Consider the following 14858-nt stretch of genomic DNA (forward strand, 5'->3'; position numbering starts at 1 on the left):
TGATGACATGCTAGCTAATGTTAGCCCACAAGGGCAGAGATATAGCCAGCCAGCTAAATATTGCCTGGTGTGCTAGCAAGTTAGGCACCTTAGTTGGCTACATTAGCTTACGTTAACTAGATAACGTTGTGGAGTATCTCACTTTGGTGTAGTCAGACTTTCCCGATAGGCTGTGATATGCCTAACGTTAGCCATATTAGCTTAGGTTCCATCCCTGCTTGTCAGTCCCTATCACTGTTGGTCCTTCTCAGTGACCTCACAGCTGAGGGTTTTAATTTTCCTCTTGAGAATTAAAATCAGAAGTACAGTCGTATAGCTCATCGCAATACTTCACCTTTTCAGACAAATAGTACCCTTGACACAATGCTGCTTAACCCAGAAACCAGCCACACCAATATGTCAGAGGAAACACTGTACACCTGGTGACCGTGTCAGGGCGCGATGGGACACCTGGTGACCGCTAGGGCGCGATGGGACAAGGACATCCCTGCCGGCCAAACCTTCCTCTAACCCGGATGACGCTGGGCCAATTGTGCGCTGCCCCATGGGTCTCACAGGAGCGGCCAGCTGCGACAGAGCCTGGATTCGAATCAGGATCTCTAGTGGCACGGCTTGCAACTGCGATGCAGTCAGTGCCTTAGACCACTGCGCCACTCGGGAGGCCTGAATCTAGTTGATGATCCCTGTCCTAGACTGTCCTGATCATCTAGTTGATTATCCCTGTCCTAGACTGTCCTGATCATCTAGTTGATGATCCCTGTCCTAGACTGTCCTGATCCAATGGATGAACCCTGTCCTAGACTGTCCTGATCTAATGGATGATCCCTGTCCTAGACTGTCCTGATCTAATGGATGATCCCTGTCCTAGACTGTCCTGATCTAATGGATGATCCCTGTCCTAGACTGTTCTGATCTAGTTAAGCATTCCAGATAATTCCTCCATTCCAGCAGAAATGTCTCATCCACATAATAGGATTTTAGATGTACAGATAGTAACAGTAACATAGCCTGGACTTTGGTCTATAGTCAAGTCTGTGGGTTATGTTTTAGTAGTCAGCTAGCTAGTAAAAGTTTTAAAAAACAGTCTTTCAGATGGACCGGAAACCCAGTGACAACACTCGGGTCTGCAGCTGCTATTTTCCGGTGGAAAAGAGAAATGGTAGCTCATCCACCGTGACAGAAGAGGATCCAGACTCATCCATCGTGACAGAAGAGGATCCAGACTCCTCCACCGTGACAGAAGAGGACCCAGACTCCTCCATCGTGACAGAAGAGGATCCAGACTCCTCCACCGTGACAGAAGAGGACCCAGACTCCTCCACCGTGACAGAAGAGGAGGATCTGGCACAGACCAAACCCGCTCGATTGACTCTCACTATAGCTGCACTCCTCCACATGGCCAGACTTCTGGTGGTCTCCACTTTTAATGCTCTTATGCTCATCCTTGAAAAATGTCATAAGGTCTGAAATAGACACAAGTCGACATACTGTACAAACATATCCAGACGAAGTCATACAAAAATATATTTTGCTCTCCTAACTAGCAAGCTAAAGTGTAGTCAGTGGCTAGCTAAGAGAGAGAAAGGGGATGGAAGAAGTTCAACACTTTAGTCAATTCATTTCAATACAGTACATGGATTCATCATGGATTGGGCACATCTCTCTGATTGCGCTGGTGAACAGTAGCTGACTGTCAGCTAGAGATGATGTGCAGCACCTCCCTGCAGGAATTTGTAGTCTTGCTGAGGTCTTCTCTGTTGCTAGTTAACATTTCAATTGTTTTAGAGTAAATTGAGGCGAATATATTGACAAAACTCATATTGTCCGAGAGAGAATTACACTGTTAACAAAACATCACGCCAAGGTAAGCCCACACCAGACTCACAACTTTATCTGAGTTGTCCCTGTTGATATTCAAGACTGGCTAGCATAACATCTCACTCTCCATTGAATACAGGTGGGTGATGTCAGCACAAATAAGATTGAGACCAATCCAAAGAGAAGAATTGGTGGGAGCTTCTGAGTTATAGGCTTTACAATCGTTTGTGTACAGTGTCTGTGAAAGTACGCAACCTTGAGGGGCTCCTGTATTCACCGTTCTAGATGCAGAGTTAGACTTCACTTGTTGAGTACTGTTCACAAGGAAACTATTTATCCACTTGTTCAGTTGAGAGTTCACACCCAAATTCACAAGCTTATCCACAAGTAGGTGGGGTTGGATGGTTTTAAACGCACTCCTGAAGTCAATGAATACAATTTTCACTAGGCTATTTGCCTTTTCTAAATGTTGGTAGATATTGTTCAGCATGACCAGTAACTCATCATCAACACCTCTGGAGGCACGGTGTGCGAATTGGTTTGACTCTAACAGGGATGAGAATTTAGAGAGAATTTGTTATTTAAAAAAAAAATTCAAAACATTTCATAGGTACAGATGTCAGAGCTACAGGACGTAAATTGTCCTTTTCTTTCTGCCTTTGGTTTTTAGGTATTGGGACAATCAGTGACTTCTAACATAAGTTTGTAATTGTCCCAGTGTTCATTGACTGCTGGAACAGCTTCTGGAACGGTAATGCTGGTCTGAGCATGAAGTGCCTTGCTGCTGACGTCGTCTGGACCATATGGTTTTCCTGGGTTGACACGTTGAAAGTATTGCTTGACGTCATTCACAGAGATCTGTATATCAACAGCTGTCTATACTGTCTAAGGCCAGTTTCTGCTGCGATGTAAAATCACACGGCAAACCTGCAAGGTCATTTTCGATGGTCTCTGCCAGGCTTTCCTACTGTCTTTGTCCTTGAAAAGGTTTTCTGTCTTTGTATGCTGCCTTGCACTTCTTAATTTTGCTTATGACATGCCTCTGAATATGTCTATGTCCTCTGAATATGTCCTCTTTACTACCACCTGATTTAAACATGCCTTTTCTCTGGTTGAGGAGCTCTTTTAATACCTGAGTTACCCACACTATATTACTGGGGATGATGTTGACTTTCTTTTTGGGAATAACGAGATCCTCACAGAAACGGATGTACCCTTCCAGGGTCATTGGCGCCGTCCAGTCAGACGCTTCAGGAGTACAGCTTTAAATCTACACATTTTTTAGCTTTCGCTCACAAAAAAAAACAACTACACCCGTGCATCAATGTAAGTAACATAATAAAAAACTCCCAAATACGTCAGTTTAAGCTAGAGGTGTTTTCTTTTTACCTGGGCTGCACCGCATCCGCCTGATGTCGCACTGTCCCATCTGCGGTGAAAGGTGACACAGCCAGAGCGGTTTGTCAGACCATGACACATCCCATCTGCGGTGAAAGGTGACACAGCCAGAGCGGTTTGTCAGACCATGAAACAGCCTGAAAATCAGTCTTCTCATGAAAAAAAGTCTGTAGCTCCAGAACAGTTTGGCCTAAAAACTGTACTGAACAAAAAATATAAACGCAACATGTAAAGTGTTGATCCAATGTTCCATGAGCTGAAAGAAAATCACAGCAATGTGCCATACGCACAAAACGCTTATTTCTCTCAAATGTTTTGAACAAATGTGTTTACATCCCTGTTAGTGACTTCATTGAAATGGATTGAATAGAGCCATATGAACACACTACTTCTTACATTATGCTCCTTGACCTTGTCAAGGAATATAATTGACTATTTTGGGCATCTTAATGCCGTTTTTAATAACCTCATATTTTAACGGTTGGCCGTTTCATAGGCTACATCAATGTACTAGTGTGGTGAGTGGACTTGATATTACAGTGATTCAATATAATGAATGTAATGTAACTGTGTGGGAGCAGTCATTTATGAACTAGCATCTAAATGAGTGGCAGGACTTCCAGTATCTTCCTGTAGAGGGAAGCAGGACAGAAAAAAACAAAACATTATATTTTTAGATAAAAATATTTTATTGACTCCACACTAAAAATAAGAAGGCAATAAAAACACATCATCAGTGGTTCCCAAACTTGTTTTAGTCCCCTACCCCTTCAAACATTCAACCTCCAGCTGTACCCCTTCAAACATTCAACCTCCAGCTGTACCCCTTCAAACATTCAACCTCCAGCTGTACCCCTTCAAACATTCAACCTCCAGCTGTACCCCTTCAAACATTCAACCTCCAGCTGTACCCCTTCAAACATTCAACCTCCAGCTGTACCCCTTCAAACATTCAACCTCCAGCTGTACCCCTTCAAACATTCAACCTCCAGCTGTACCCCTTCAAACATTCAACCTCCAGCTGTACCCCTTCAAACATTCAACCTCCAGCTGTACCCCTTCAAACATTCAACCTCCAGCTGTACCCCTTCAAACATTCAACCTCCAGCTGTACCCCTTCAAACATTCAACCTCCAGCTGTACCCCTTCAAACATTCAACCTCCAGCTGTACCCCTTCAAACATTCAACCTCCAGCTGTACCCCTTCAAACATTCAACCTCCAGCTGTACCCCTTCAAACATTCAACCTCCAGCTGTACCCTTTCAAACATTCAACCTCCAGCTGTACCCCTTCAAACATTCAACCTCCAGCTGTACCCCTTCAAACATTCAACCTCCAGCTGTACCCTTTCAAACATTCAACCTCCAGCTGTACCCCTTCAAACATTCAACCTCCAGCTGTACCCCTTCAAACATTCAACCTCCAGCCGTACCCCTTCAAACATTCAACCTCCAGCTGTACCCCTTCAAACATTCAACCTCCAGCTGTACCCCTTCAAACATTCTTTCCTCCAGCTGTACCCCTTCAAACATTCTTTCCTCCAGCTGTACCCCTTCAAACATTCTTTCCTCCAGCTGTACCCCTTCAAACATTCAACCTCCAGCTGTACCCCTTCAAACATTCAACCTCCAGCTGTACCCCTTCAAACATTCAACCTCCAGCTGTACCCCTTCAAACATTCAACCTCCAGCTGTACCCCTTCAAACATTCAACCTCCAGCTGTACCCCTTCAAACATTCAACCTCCAGCTGTACCCTTTCAAACATTCAACCTCCAGCTGTACCCTTTCAAACATTCAACCTCCAGCTGTACCCCTTCAAACATTCAACCTCCAGCTGTACCCCTTCAAACATTCAACCTCCAGCTGTACCCCTTCAAACATTCAACCTCCAGCTGTACCCCTTCAAACATTCAACCTCCAGCTGTACCCCTTCAAACATTCAACCTCCAGCTGTACCCCTTCAAACATTCAACCTCCAGCTGTACCCCTTCAAACATTCAACCTCCAGCTGTACCCCTTCAAACATTCAACCTCCAGCTGTACCCCTTCAAACATTCAACCTCCAGCTGTACCCCTTCAAACATTCAACCTCCAGCTGTACCCCTTCAAACATTCAACCTCCAGCTGTACCCCTTCAAACATTCAACCTCCAGCTGTACCCTTTCAAACATTCAACCTCCAGCTGTACCCCTTCAAACATTCAACCTCCAGCTGTACCCCTTCAAACATTCAACCTCCAGCTGTACCCTTTCAAACATTCAACCTCCAGCTGTACCCCTTCAAACATTCAACCTCCAGCTGTACCCCTTCAAACATTCAACCTCCAGCTGTACCCTTTCAAACATTCAACCTCCAGCTGTACCCCTTCAAACATTCAACCTCCAGCTGTACCCCTTCAAACATTCAACCTCCAGCCGTACCCCTTCAAACATTCAACCTCCAGCTGTACCCCTTCAAACATTCAACCTCCAGCTGTACCCCTTCAAACATTCTTTCCTCCAGCTGTACCCCTTCAAACATTCTTTCCTCCAGCTGTACCCCTTCAAACATTCTTTCCTCCAGCTGTACCCCTTCAAACATTCAACCTCCAGCTGTACCCCCTCTAGCACCAGGGTCAGCACACTCTCAAATGTTGTTTTTTGCCATCATTGTAAGCCTGCCACACACACACTAGACTATACATTTATTAAACATAAGAATGAGTGAGAGTTTTTGTCACAACCCGGCTCGTGGGAAGTGACAAAGAGCTCTTATAGGACCAGGGCACAAATAATCATATAATAATAATCAATAATTTTGCTCTTTATTTAACTAACTTACAAATAAAACCTTATTTGTTCACAAAAATTGTGAATAACTCACCACAAGTTAATGAGAAGGGTGTGCTTGAAAGGATGCGCATACCTCTGCAATGTTGAGTTGTATTGATGAGAGTCTGTCTTAAATCATTTTCCACACAGTCTGTGCCTGTATTTAGTTTTCATGCTAGTGAGGGCCGAGAATCCACTCTCCATAGGTATGTGGTTGCAAAGGGCATCAGAGTCTTAACAGCGCGATTTGCCAAGGCAGGATACTCTGAGTGCAGCCCAATCCAAAAATCTGGAAGTGGCTTCTGATGAAATTCTGTTTTCATAGAACCGCTTGTTGCAATTTCGATGAGGCTCTCTTGTTCAGATATCGGTAAGTGGACTGGAGGCAGGGCATGAAAGGGATAACGAATCCAGTTTGTGTCTTCCATTTTGGGGATGTACTGTACCTGCGTAACTGTGCACCCAACTCACTCAGGTGCTTCGATAAATCCCATTGACATTGTCCGTAAGCTTCAGTTCATTTGCACAGAAGAAAATCATACAATAATGGAAATAGAAGAGCTCTAACTTCTTAATCATAGCCTCAATTGTATCCCGCACATTGAATATAGTCTGTATGTTATAAAAGCGTTACATGGTCGCTGCCCATATTGCATAGTGCAGAAAATACACGAGAGTTCAGGGGCCTTGCTTTAACAAAGTTAACCATTTCCACTGTAGTGTCCAAAATGTCTTTCAAGCGGTCAGGCATTCCCTTGGCAGCAAGAGCCTCTCGGTGGATGCTGCAGTGTACCCAAGTGGCGTCGGGAGAAACTGCTTGCACGCGCGTTACCACTCCACTATGTCTCCCTGTCATGACTTTTGCACCATCAGTACAGATGCCAACATGAGCAGCAGCTATGTTCGGCTACATACGGACCCTTAGTGGAATTCCCACGAGAGAGTAATGGTTAATGTGATTGGATGTTAATTATTTGACTAGGCTACCTGTATTTGACATTGTGTTGTTATTTCGCTGAACACTAGATGGTTTAATTTTATTTTTGGCAGTGAAACGAGGCTACTTAGGCGAGGAGAAAAAAAACTCACCCAAATGTATCGCCCCATTGGAAAATAGAAATTGACTGTTTGAAAATGTGAAAAAAAAGTGAATCACATTTTTATTTGGCGTACAATGAGTACCCCAGTTAGGGATTGGCTGATCTAAATAATAAGGGCCTGTCTCTTTGACTTGTAGGTGTCATGTCCCCTGGATTACAGCACAATACAACATCCACACTCTGAAAGCATCCTTGTGTTTTTGGCTTAAGTGCAGGACATGTTAAGTTCTTGTCAGTGGCATGTCTACTGCAGAAGTCCCTGTATGTGTTTGCTGGTTCTTTTTCAGTCGGTTAACTTGGTACAACACAGCTATGGGGAGTTTGCGCACTAGATCCTTCTACTGAAAAACATTAGAATCACACCTGACAAGATGAATGAACACCATGCCTCACCGGAAGCCCCGCCTTCCACAGGTGAAGAACATTAGAATCACGCCTGACAAGGCCAATTAACACCATGCCTCACCAGAAGCCCTGCCTCCACAGGTGAAAAACCAGAGGAACGTTCTTCACCTCCAGCTGAACAGAACAATTCACACATTTCTTTCGTGCCAGATGCCTACAAGCTCTCTCTCTCTCTATCTCTCCCGGGGAGCGTGTAGGCTTCCTTAGAAGGCTTTATGGGACTGAATTTGTCTTTCCTCTCCTGGGTGCCTATAATTCGGCGGAGTCTGAGTTGCAGTATTCGGGGTTGATCTGGACTCACTTTCGAATGATGCTGTTGTGTCTATGGTCTGTTCTAGGGGGGGTTCTTAAAAGAAGATTGAGGGTTTGTTTTCCGGGCAGCCACACGTCCTACGGAATCCCTTGCTTCTAGTGCACCGCTAATTTATTTATGTATCAGAGCGGCTGTCAGCGGAGGGGCTGTCCTCACCCCGCGGTGGAAGGCGTCAAGGTTTGGTGAAAATACCTGCTACTGGTGTTATCCACAGTACCGCTACTGGTGCTATCCACAGTCCTGCACTGGTGCTATCACAGTCCTGCACCGCTACTGGTGCAATACTCAGTCCTGTTCTGGTGCTATCCACAGTCCTGCTACTGATGCTATCCACAGTCCTGCTACTGATGCTATCCACAGTCCTGCTACTGATGCTATCCACAGTCCTGCTACTGATGCTATCCACAGTCCTGCTATGGATGCTTTCCACAGTCCTGCACCGCTACTGGTGCTATCCACAGTCCTGCACTGCTACTGGTGCTATCCACAGTTCTGCACTGCTACTGGTGCTATCCACAGTCCTGCTACTGGTGCTATCCACAGTCCTGCTACTGGTGCTATCCACAGTCCTGCTTCTGGTGCTATCCACAGTCCTGCTACTGGTGCTATCCACAGTCCTGCTACTGGTGCTATCCACAGTCCTGCTACTGGTGCTATCCACAGTCCTGCTACTGGTGCTATCCACAGTCCTGCAACTGGTGCTATCCACAGTCCTGCTACTGGTGCTATCCACAGTCCTGCTACTGGTGCTATCCACAGTCCTGCTACTGGTGCTATCCACAGTCCTGCTACTGGTGCTATCCACAGTCCTGCTACTGGTGCTATCCACAGTACTGCTACTGGTGCTATCCACAGTACTGCTAATGGTTCTATCCAGAGTATTGCTACTGGTGCTATCCTCAGTCCTGCTTCGGGTGCTATCCTCAGTCCAGCTACTGGTGCTATCCACAGTCCTGCCTGCTACTGATGCTATCCACAGTCCTGCCTGCTACGGGTGCTATCCACAGTCCTGCACCGCTACTGGTGCAATCCTCAGTCCTGCACTGGTGCTATCCACAGTCCTGCACCGCTACTGGTGCAATCCTCAGTCCTGTTCTGGTGCTATCCACAGTCCTGCTATGGATGCTTTCCACAGTCCTGCACCGCTACTGGTGCTATCCACAGTCCTGCACCGCTACTGGTGCTATCCACAGTCCTGCTACTGGTGCTATCCACAGTCCTGCTACTGGTGCTATCCACAGTCCTGCTACTGGTGCTATCCACAGTCCTACTACTGGTGCTATCCACAGTCCTGCTACTGGTGCTATCCACAGTCCTGCACCGCTACTGGTGCTATCCACAGTCCTGCACCGCTACTGGTGCTATCCACAGTCCTGCTCCGCTACTGGTGCTATCCACAGTCCTGCTACTGGTGCTATCCACAGTCCTGCTACTGGTGCTATCCACAGTCCTGCTACTGGTGCTATCAACAGTCCTGCACCGCTACTGGTGCTTTCCACAGTCCTGCTACTGGTGCTATCAACAGTCCTGCTACTGGTGCTATCCACAGTCCTGCTACTGGTGCTATCCACAGTCCTGCTACTGGTGCTATCCACAGTCCTGCTACTGGTGCTATCAGCAGTCCTGCTACTGGTGCTATCAGCAGTCCTGCACTGCTACTGGTACTATCCACAGTCCTGCTACTGGTGCTATCCGCAGTCCTGCACCGCTACTGGTGCTATCCACAGTCCTGCACCGCTACTTGTACTATCCACAGTCCTGCACCGCTACTGGTGCTATCCACAGTCCTGCACCGCTACTGGTGCTATCCACAGTCCTGCACCGCTACTGGTGCTATCAGCAGTCCTGCTGCTGGTGCTATCCGCAGTCCTGCTACTGGTGCTATCCGCAGTCCTGCACCGCTACTGGTGCTATCCACAGTCCTGCACCGCTACGCTACTGGTGCTATCCACAGTCCTGCACCGCTACTGGTGCTATCCACAGTCCAGCTACTGGTGCTATCAGCAGTCCTGCACCGCTACTGGTGCTTTCCACAGTCCTGCTACTGGTGCTATCCACAGTCCTGCTACTGGTGCTATCTGCAGTCCTGCTACTGGTGCTATCAAAAGTCCTGCACCGCTACTGGTGCTATCCACAGTCCTGCTACTGGTGCTATCCACAGTCCTGCTACTGGTGCTATCCGCAGTCCTGCTACTGGTGCTATCCGCAGTCCTGCTACTGGTGCTATCCGCAGTCCTACACCACTACTGGTGCTATCCACAGTCCTGCTACTTGTGCTATCCACAGTCCTGCTACTGGTGCTATCCACAGTCCTGCTACTGGTGCAATCCGCAGTCCTGCACCGCTACTGGTGCTATCAGAAGTCCTGCACTGCTACTGGTGCTATCCACAGTCCTACTACTGGTGCTATCCACAGTCCAGCTACTGGTGCTATCCACAGTCCAGCTACTGGTGCTATCCACAGTCCTGCACCGCTACTGGTGCTATCCACAGTCCTGCTAATGGTGCTATCCACAGTCCTGCACCGCTACTGGTGCTATCCACAGTCCTGCTACTGGTGCTATCCACAGTCCTGCACTGCTACTGGTGCTATCCACAGTCCTGCTACTGGTGCTATCCGCAGTCCTGCTACTGGTGCTATCCGCAGTCCTGCTACTGATGCTATCGACAGTCCTACACCACTACTGGTGCTATCCACAGTCCTGCTACTGGTGCTATCCACAGTCCTGCTACTGGTGCTATCCACAGTCCTGCTACTGGTGCTATCCACAGTCCTGCTACTGGTGCTATCCACAGTCCTGCTACTGTAGCAGCACCAGTAGCTATCCACAGTACTGCTACTGGTGCTATCAGCAGTCCTGCACCGCTTGCCTCTTTTTCCAGACTCTTTCGATGAGCTTAAGACAACCTGTGACCAGCCACAGTCTGACAAGCTGATGTTGCATGGATAATTCCCACTTCACGGATATGGAGGGGGCGGGGATTTTCCACATGCCTCCGGTGGATGAGAAGCTAGCTGGCTACCTAGACCCGTTGGCTAACAAAGGGATGACTAACTCCAACATGTCGCTCCCTAATAAGCACTGTCATTTTTTTAGGACGCAGCTGGACAAGGTGTACTGGGCCCACGGGGTGGCGTACTGATCAGTAGAGGGCGGGAACTCCCCATAGCTGTGTTGTACCTAGTTTCCCTCTCTCAGGGAACAGAAGATACAGTAATGAGTATATGTTCTGCTGAGTCCAGGTGGTACTTGGAAAGAAGGCAGGAAGGACATCAATGCAGCTGAAACCAGTTTCTTAGAACTTGTGTGTTATTGTGTTATTGTGTGTGGTGTGTGTGTTACTCTGTGTGGTGTGTGTGTTACTCTGTGTGGTGTGTGTGTGTTACTCTGTGTGGTGTGTGTGTTACTCTGTGTGGTGTGTGTGTTACTCTGTGTGGTGTGTGTGTTACTCTGTGTGGTGTGTGTGTTATTGTGTATGGTGTGTGTGTTACTCTGTGTGGTGTGTGTGTTACTCTGTGTGGTGTGTGTGTTACTCTGTGTGGTGTGTGTGTTACTCTGTGTGGTGTGTGTGTTACTCTGTGTGGTGTGTGTGTTACTCTGTGTGGTGTGTGTGTTCCTCTGTGTGGTGTGTGTGTTACTCTGTGTGGTGTGTGTGTTACTCTGTGTGGTGTGTGTGTTACTCTGTGTGGTGTGTGTGTTACTCTGTGTGGTGTGTGTGTTACTCTGTGTGGTGTGTGTGTTACTCTGTGTGGTGTGTGTGTTACTCTGTGTGGTGTGTGTGTTCCTCTGTGTGGTGTGTGTGTTACTCTGTATGGTGTGTGTGTGTGTTCCTCTGTGTGGTGTGTGTTACTCTGTGTGGTGTGTGTGTTACTCTGTGTGGTGTGTGTGTTACTCTGTGTGGTGTGTGTGTTACTCTGTGTGGTGTGTGTGTTCCTCTGTGTGGTGTGTGTGTTACTCTGTGTGGTGTGTGTTACTCTGTATGGTGTGGTGTGTTACTCTGTGTGGTGTGTGTGTTATTGTGTGTGTTACTCTGTGTGGTGTGTGTGTTACTCTGTGTGGTGTGTGTGTTACTCTGTGTGGTGTGTGTGTTACCTGTGTGGTGTGTGTGTTACTCTGTGTGGTGTGTGTGTTACTCTGTGTGGTGTGTGTGTTACTCTGTGTGGTGTGTGTGTTACTCTGTGTGGTGTGTGTGTTACTCTGTGTGGTGTGTGTGTACTCTGTGTGGTGTGTGTGTTACTCTGTGTGGTGTGTGTGTTACTCTGTGTGGTGTGTGTGTTACTCTGTGTGGTGTGTGTGTTACTCTGTGTGGTGTGTGTGTTACTCTGTGTGGTGTGTGTGTTACTCTGTGTGGTGTGTGTGTTACTCTGTGTGGTGTGTGTGTTACTCTGTGTGGTGTGTGTGTGTGTGTTACTCTGTGTGGTGTGTGTGTTATTGTGTTATTGTGTATGGTGTGTGTGTTACTCTGTGTGGTGTGTGTGTTATTGTGTTATTGTGTATGGTGTGTGTGTTACTCTGTGTGGTGTGTGTGTTATTGTGTATGGTGTGTGTGTTACTCTGTGTGGTGTGTGTGTTATTGTGTATGGTGTGTGTGTTATTTTGTATGGTGTGTGTGTTACTCTGTGTGGTGTGTGTGTTACTCTGTGTGGTGTGTGTGTGTGTGTTACTCTGTGTGGTGTGTGTGTGTGTGTGTGTTACTCTGTGTGGTGTGTGTGTTACTCTGTGTGGTGTGTGTGTTACTCTGTGTGGTGTGTGTGTTACTCTGTGTGGTGTGTGTGTTACTCTGTGTGGTGTGTGTGTGTGTTCCTCTGTGTGGTGTGTGTGTTCCTCTGTGTGGTGTGTGTGTTACTCTGTGTGGTGTGTGTGTTCCTCTGTGTGGTGTGTGTGTTACTCTGTGTGGTGTGTGTGTTACTCTGTGTGGTGTGTGTGTTACTCTGTGTGGTGTGTGTGTGTGTTACTCTGTGTGGTGTGTGTGTTCCTCTGTGTGGTGTGTGTGTTACTCTGTGTGGTGTGTGTGTTACTCTGTGTGGTGTGTGTGTTCCTCTGTGTGGTGTGTGTGTTACTCTGTGTGGTGTGTGTGTTCCTCTGTGTGGTGTGTGTGTTACTCTGTGTGGTGTGTGTGTGTGTGTGTGTTACTCTGTGTGGTGTGTGTGTTACTCTGTGTGGTGTGTGTGTTCCTCTGTGTGGTGTGTGTGTTCCTCTGTGTGGTGTGTGTGTTACTCTGTGTGGTGTGTGTGTGTGTTACTCTGTGTGGTGTGTGTGTGTGTTACTCTGTGTGGTGTGTGTGTTCCTCTGTGTGGTGTGTGTGTTACTCTGTGTGGTGTGTGTGTTCCTCTGTGTGGTGTGTGTGTTCCTCTGTGTGGTGTGTGTGTTCCTCTGTGTGGTGTGTGTGTTACTCTGTGTGGTGTGTGTGTTACTCTGTGTGGTGTGTGTGTGTGTTACTCTGTGTGGTGTGTGTGTTCCTCTGTGTGGTGTGTGTGTGTGTTACTCTGTGTGGTGTGTGTGTTCCTCTGTGTGGTGTGTGTGTTACTCTGTGTGGTGTGTGTGTTCCTCTGTGTGGTGTGTGTGTTACTCTGTGTGGTGTGTGTGTGTGTTACTCTGTGTGGTGTGTGTGTGTGTTACTCTGTGTGGTGTGTGTGTGTGTTACTCTGTGTGGTGTGTGTGTGTGTTACTCTGTGTGGTGTGTGTGTGTGTTACTCTGTGTGGTGTGTGTGTGTGTTACTCTGTGTGGTGTGTGTGTTACTCTGTGTGGTGTGTGTGTGTTACTCTGTGTGGTGTGTGTGTGTTATTGTGTGTGTTCCTCTGTGTTGTGTGTGTGTGTGTGTTATTGTGTGTGTTCCTCTGTGTTGTGTGTGTGTTCCTCTGTGTGGTGTGTGTTGTGTGTTACTCTGTGTAGTGTGTGTGTTATTGTGTGTGTTCCTCTGTGTGGTGTGTGTGTTATTGTGTGTGTGTTCCTCTGTGTGGTGTGTTCCTCTGTGTGGTGTGTGTGTTATTGTGTGTTCCTCTGTGTGGTGTGTGTGTGTTATTGTGTGTGTTCCTCTGTGTGGTGTGTGTGTTGTGTGTGTTATTGTGTGTGTTCCTCTGTGTGGTGTGTGTGTAATTGTGTGTGGTGTGTGTTGTAAGTCTCTCTCAGCCTCCCCAGAAGCTCCTGCAGCTCCTCCATGTTGTGATTCTTGTCCTCCAGCAGCTCATAACGCAGACTGGAGATATCCTGCTTAATCTCTTTCAGCTCACCTACACACACACACAGACCACACAGTTCGCGTTGAGTAAAGTTTCAAAACTACTCTGCATTTCTTATGACTGAAGTGTGTGTGTGTGTCAGTCACCTTCGTTGATCTCGTCATTTTCTTTGTCCGTCTGGGCTTTGATGATGTAACGTTTTATAAGGCGCTTCATGATCTTCTGCAACATACACACACACAAACTGAACAGATAAACTTACAAAATATACATTCATTATTGTAACCTGTAAGTGAGTGAGTGGCGATTCCTCAGAGGAGGAAGGGGAGGACCATCCTCTTCAGTGATTTTCATACAAATGTAAATAGTGAAACATATATATATATAATATACTAAATACTGCATATTCACGTCACCAAATAATTGATTTAAACACACTGTTTTGCAAAGAAGGTCTACAGTAGCCTCAACAGCACTCTGTAGGGTAGCACCATGGTGTAGCCAGAGGACAGCTAGCTTCCATCCTTCTCTGGGTACATTGACTACAATACAAAACCTAGGAGGCTCATTGTTATCACCCCCCTTCCATAATTATGACATCTTCCGGAAGACGTCCTCTAACTTATCAGAGCTTTTGCATGTTGTCCACCCAATCAAAGGATCAGAGAATGAATCTCGTACTGAAAGCATAAGCTACAGATAACTAGCACTGCAGTGCATAAAATGTGGTGAGTAGTTGACTCAAAGCGAGAGAATGGAAATAGTTGAACAGTTTTGAACAAATACATGTCTTAAAAAATTATTGAGAGGCAAGAGAAAGGGAGAGAGAG

General features: G+C 46.8%; 1 protein-coding gene across 1 annotated transcript in view; it reads right to left on the reverse strand.

Moving 5' to 3' along the window:
• Nucleotides 1-13867: 13867 nt before the first annotated feature.
• The window catches only part of LOC109873346 (short transient receptor potential channel 6-like), a 42900-nt gene continuing 41909 nt past the window's right edge, over nt 13868-14858 (reverse strand). The window contains exons 15-16 of the mRNA XM_031807617.1: nt 14175-14250; nt 13868-14079 (exon numbers count right to left, since the gene is read on the reverse strand). Coding sequence (XP_031663477.1) covers nt 13910-14079; nt 14175-14250 — 246 coding nt within the window. The 3' untranslated portion in view covers nt 13868-13909. The remainder of the gene's footprint in view (nt 14080-14174; nt 14251-14858) is intronic.

The sequence above is a fragment of the Oncorhynchus kisutch genome, linkage group LG28 (assembly GCF_002021735.2).
Source record: "Oncorhynchus kisutch isolate 150728-3 linkage group LG28, Okis_V2, whole genome shotgun sequence".
Lineage (NCBI taxonomy): Eukaryota > Metazoa > Chordata > Actinopteri > Salmoniformes > Salmonidae > Oncorhynchus > Oncorhynchus kisutch.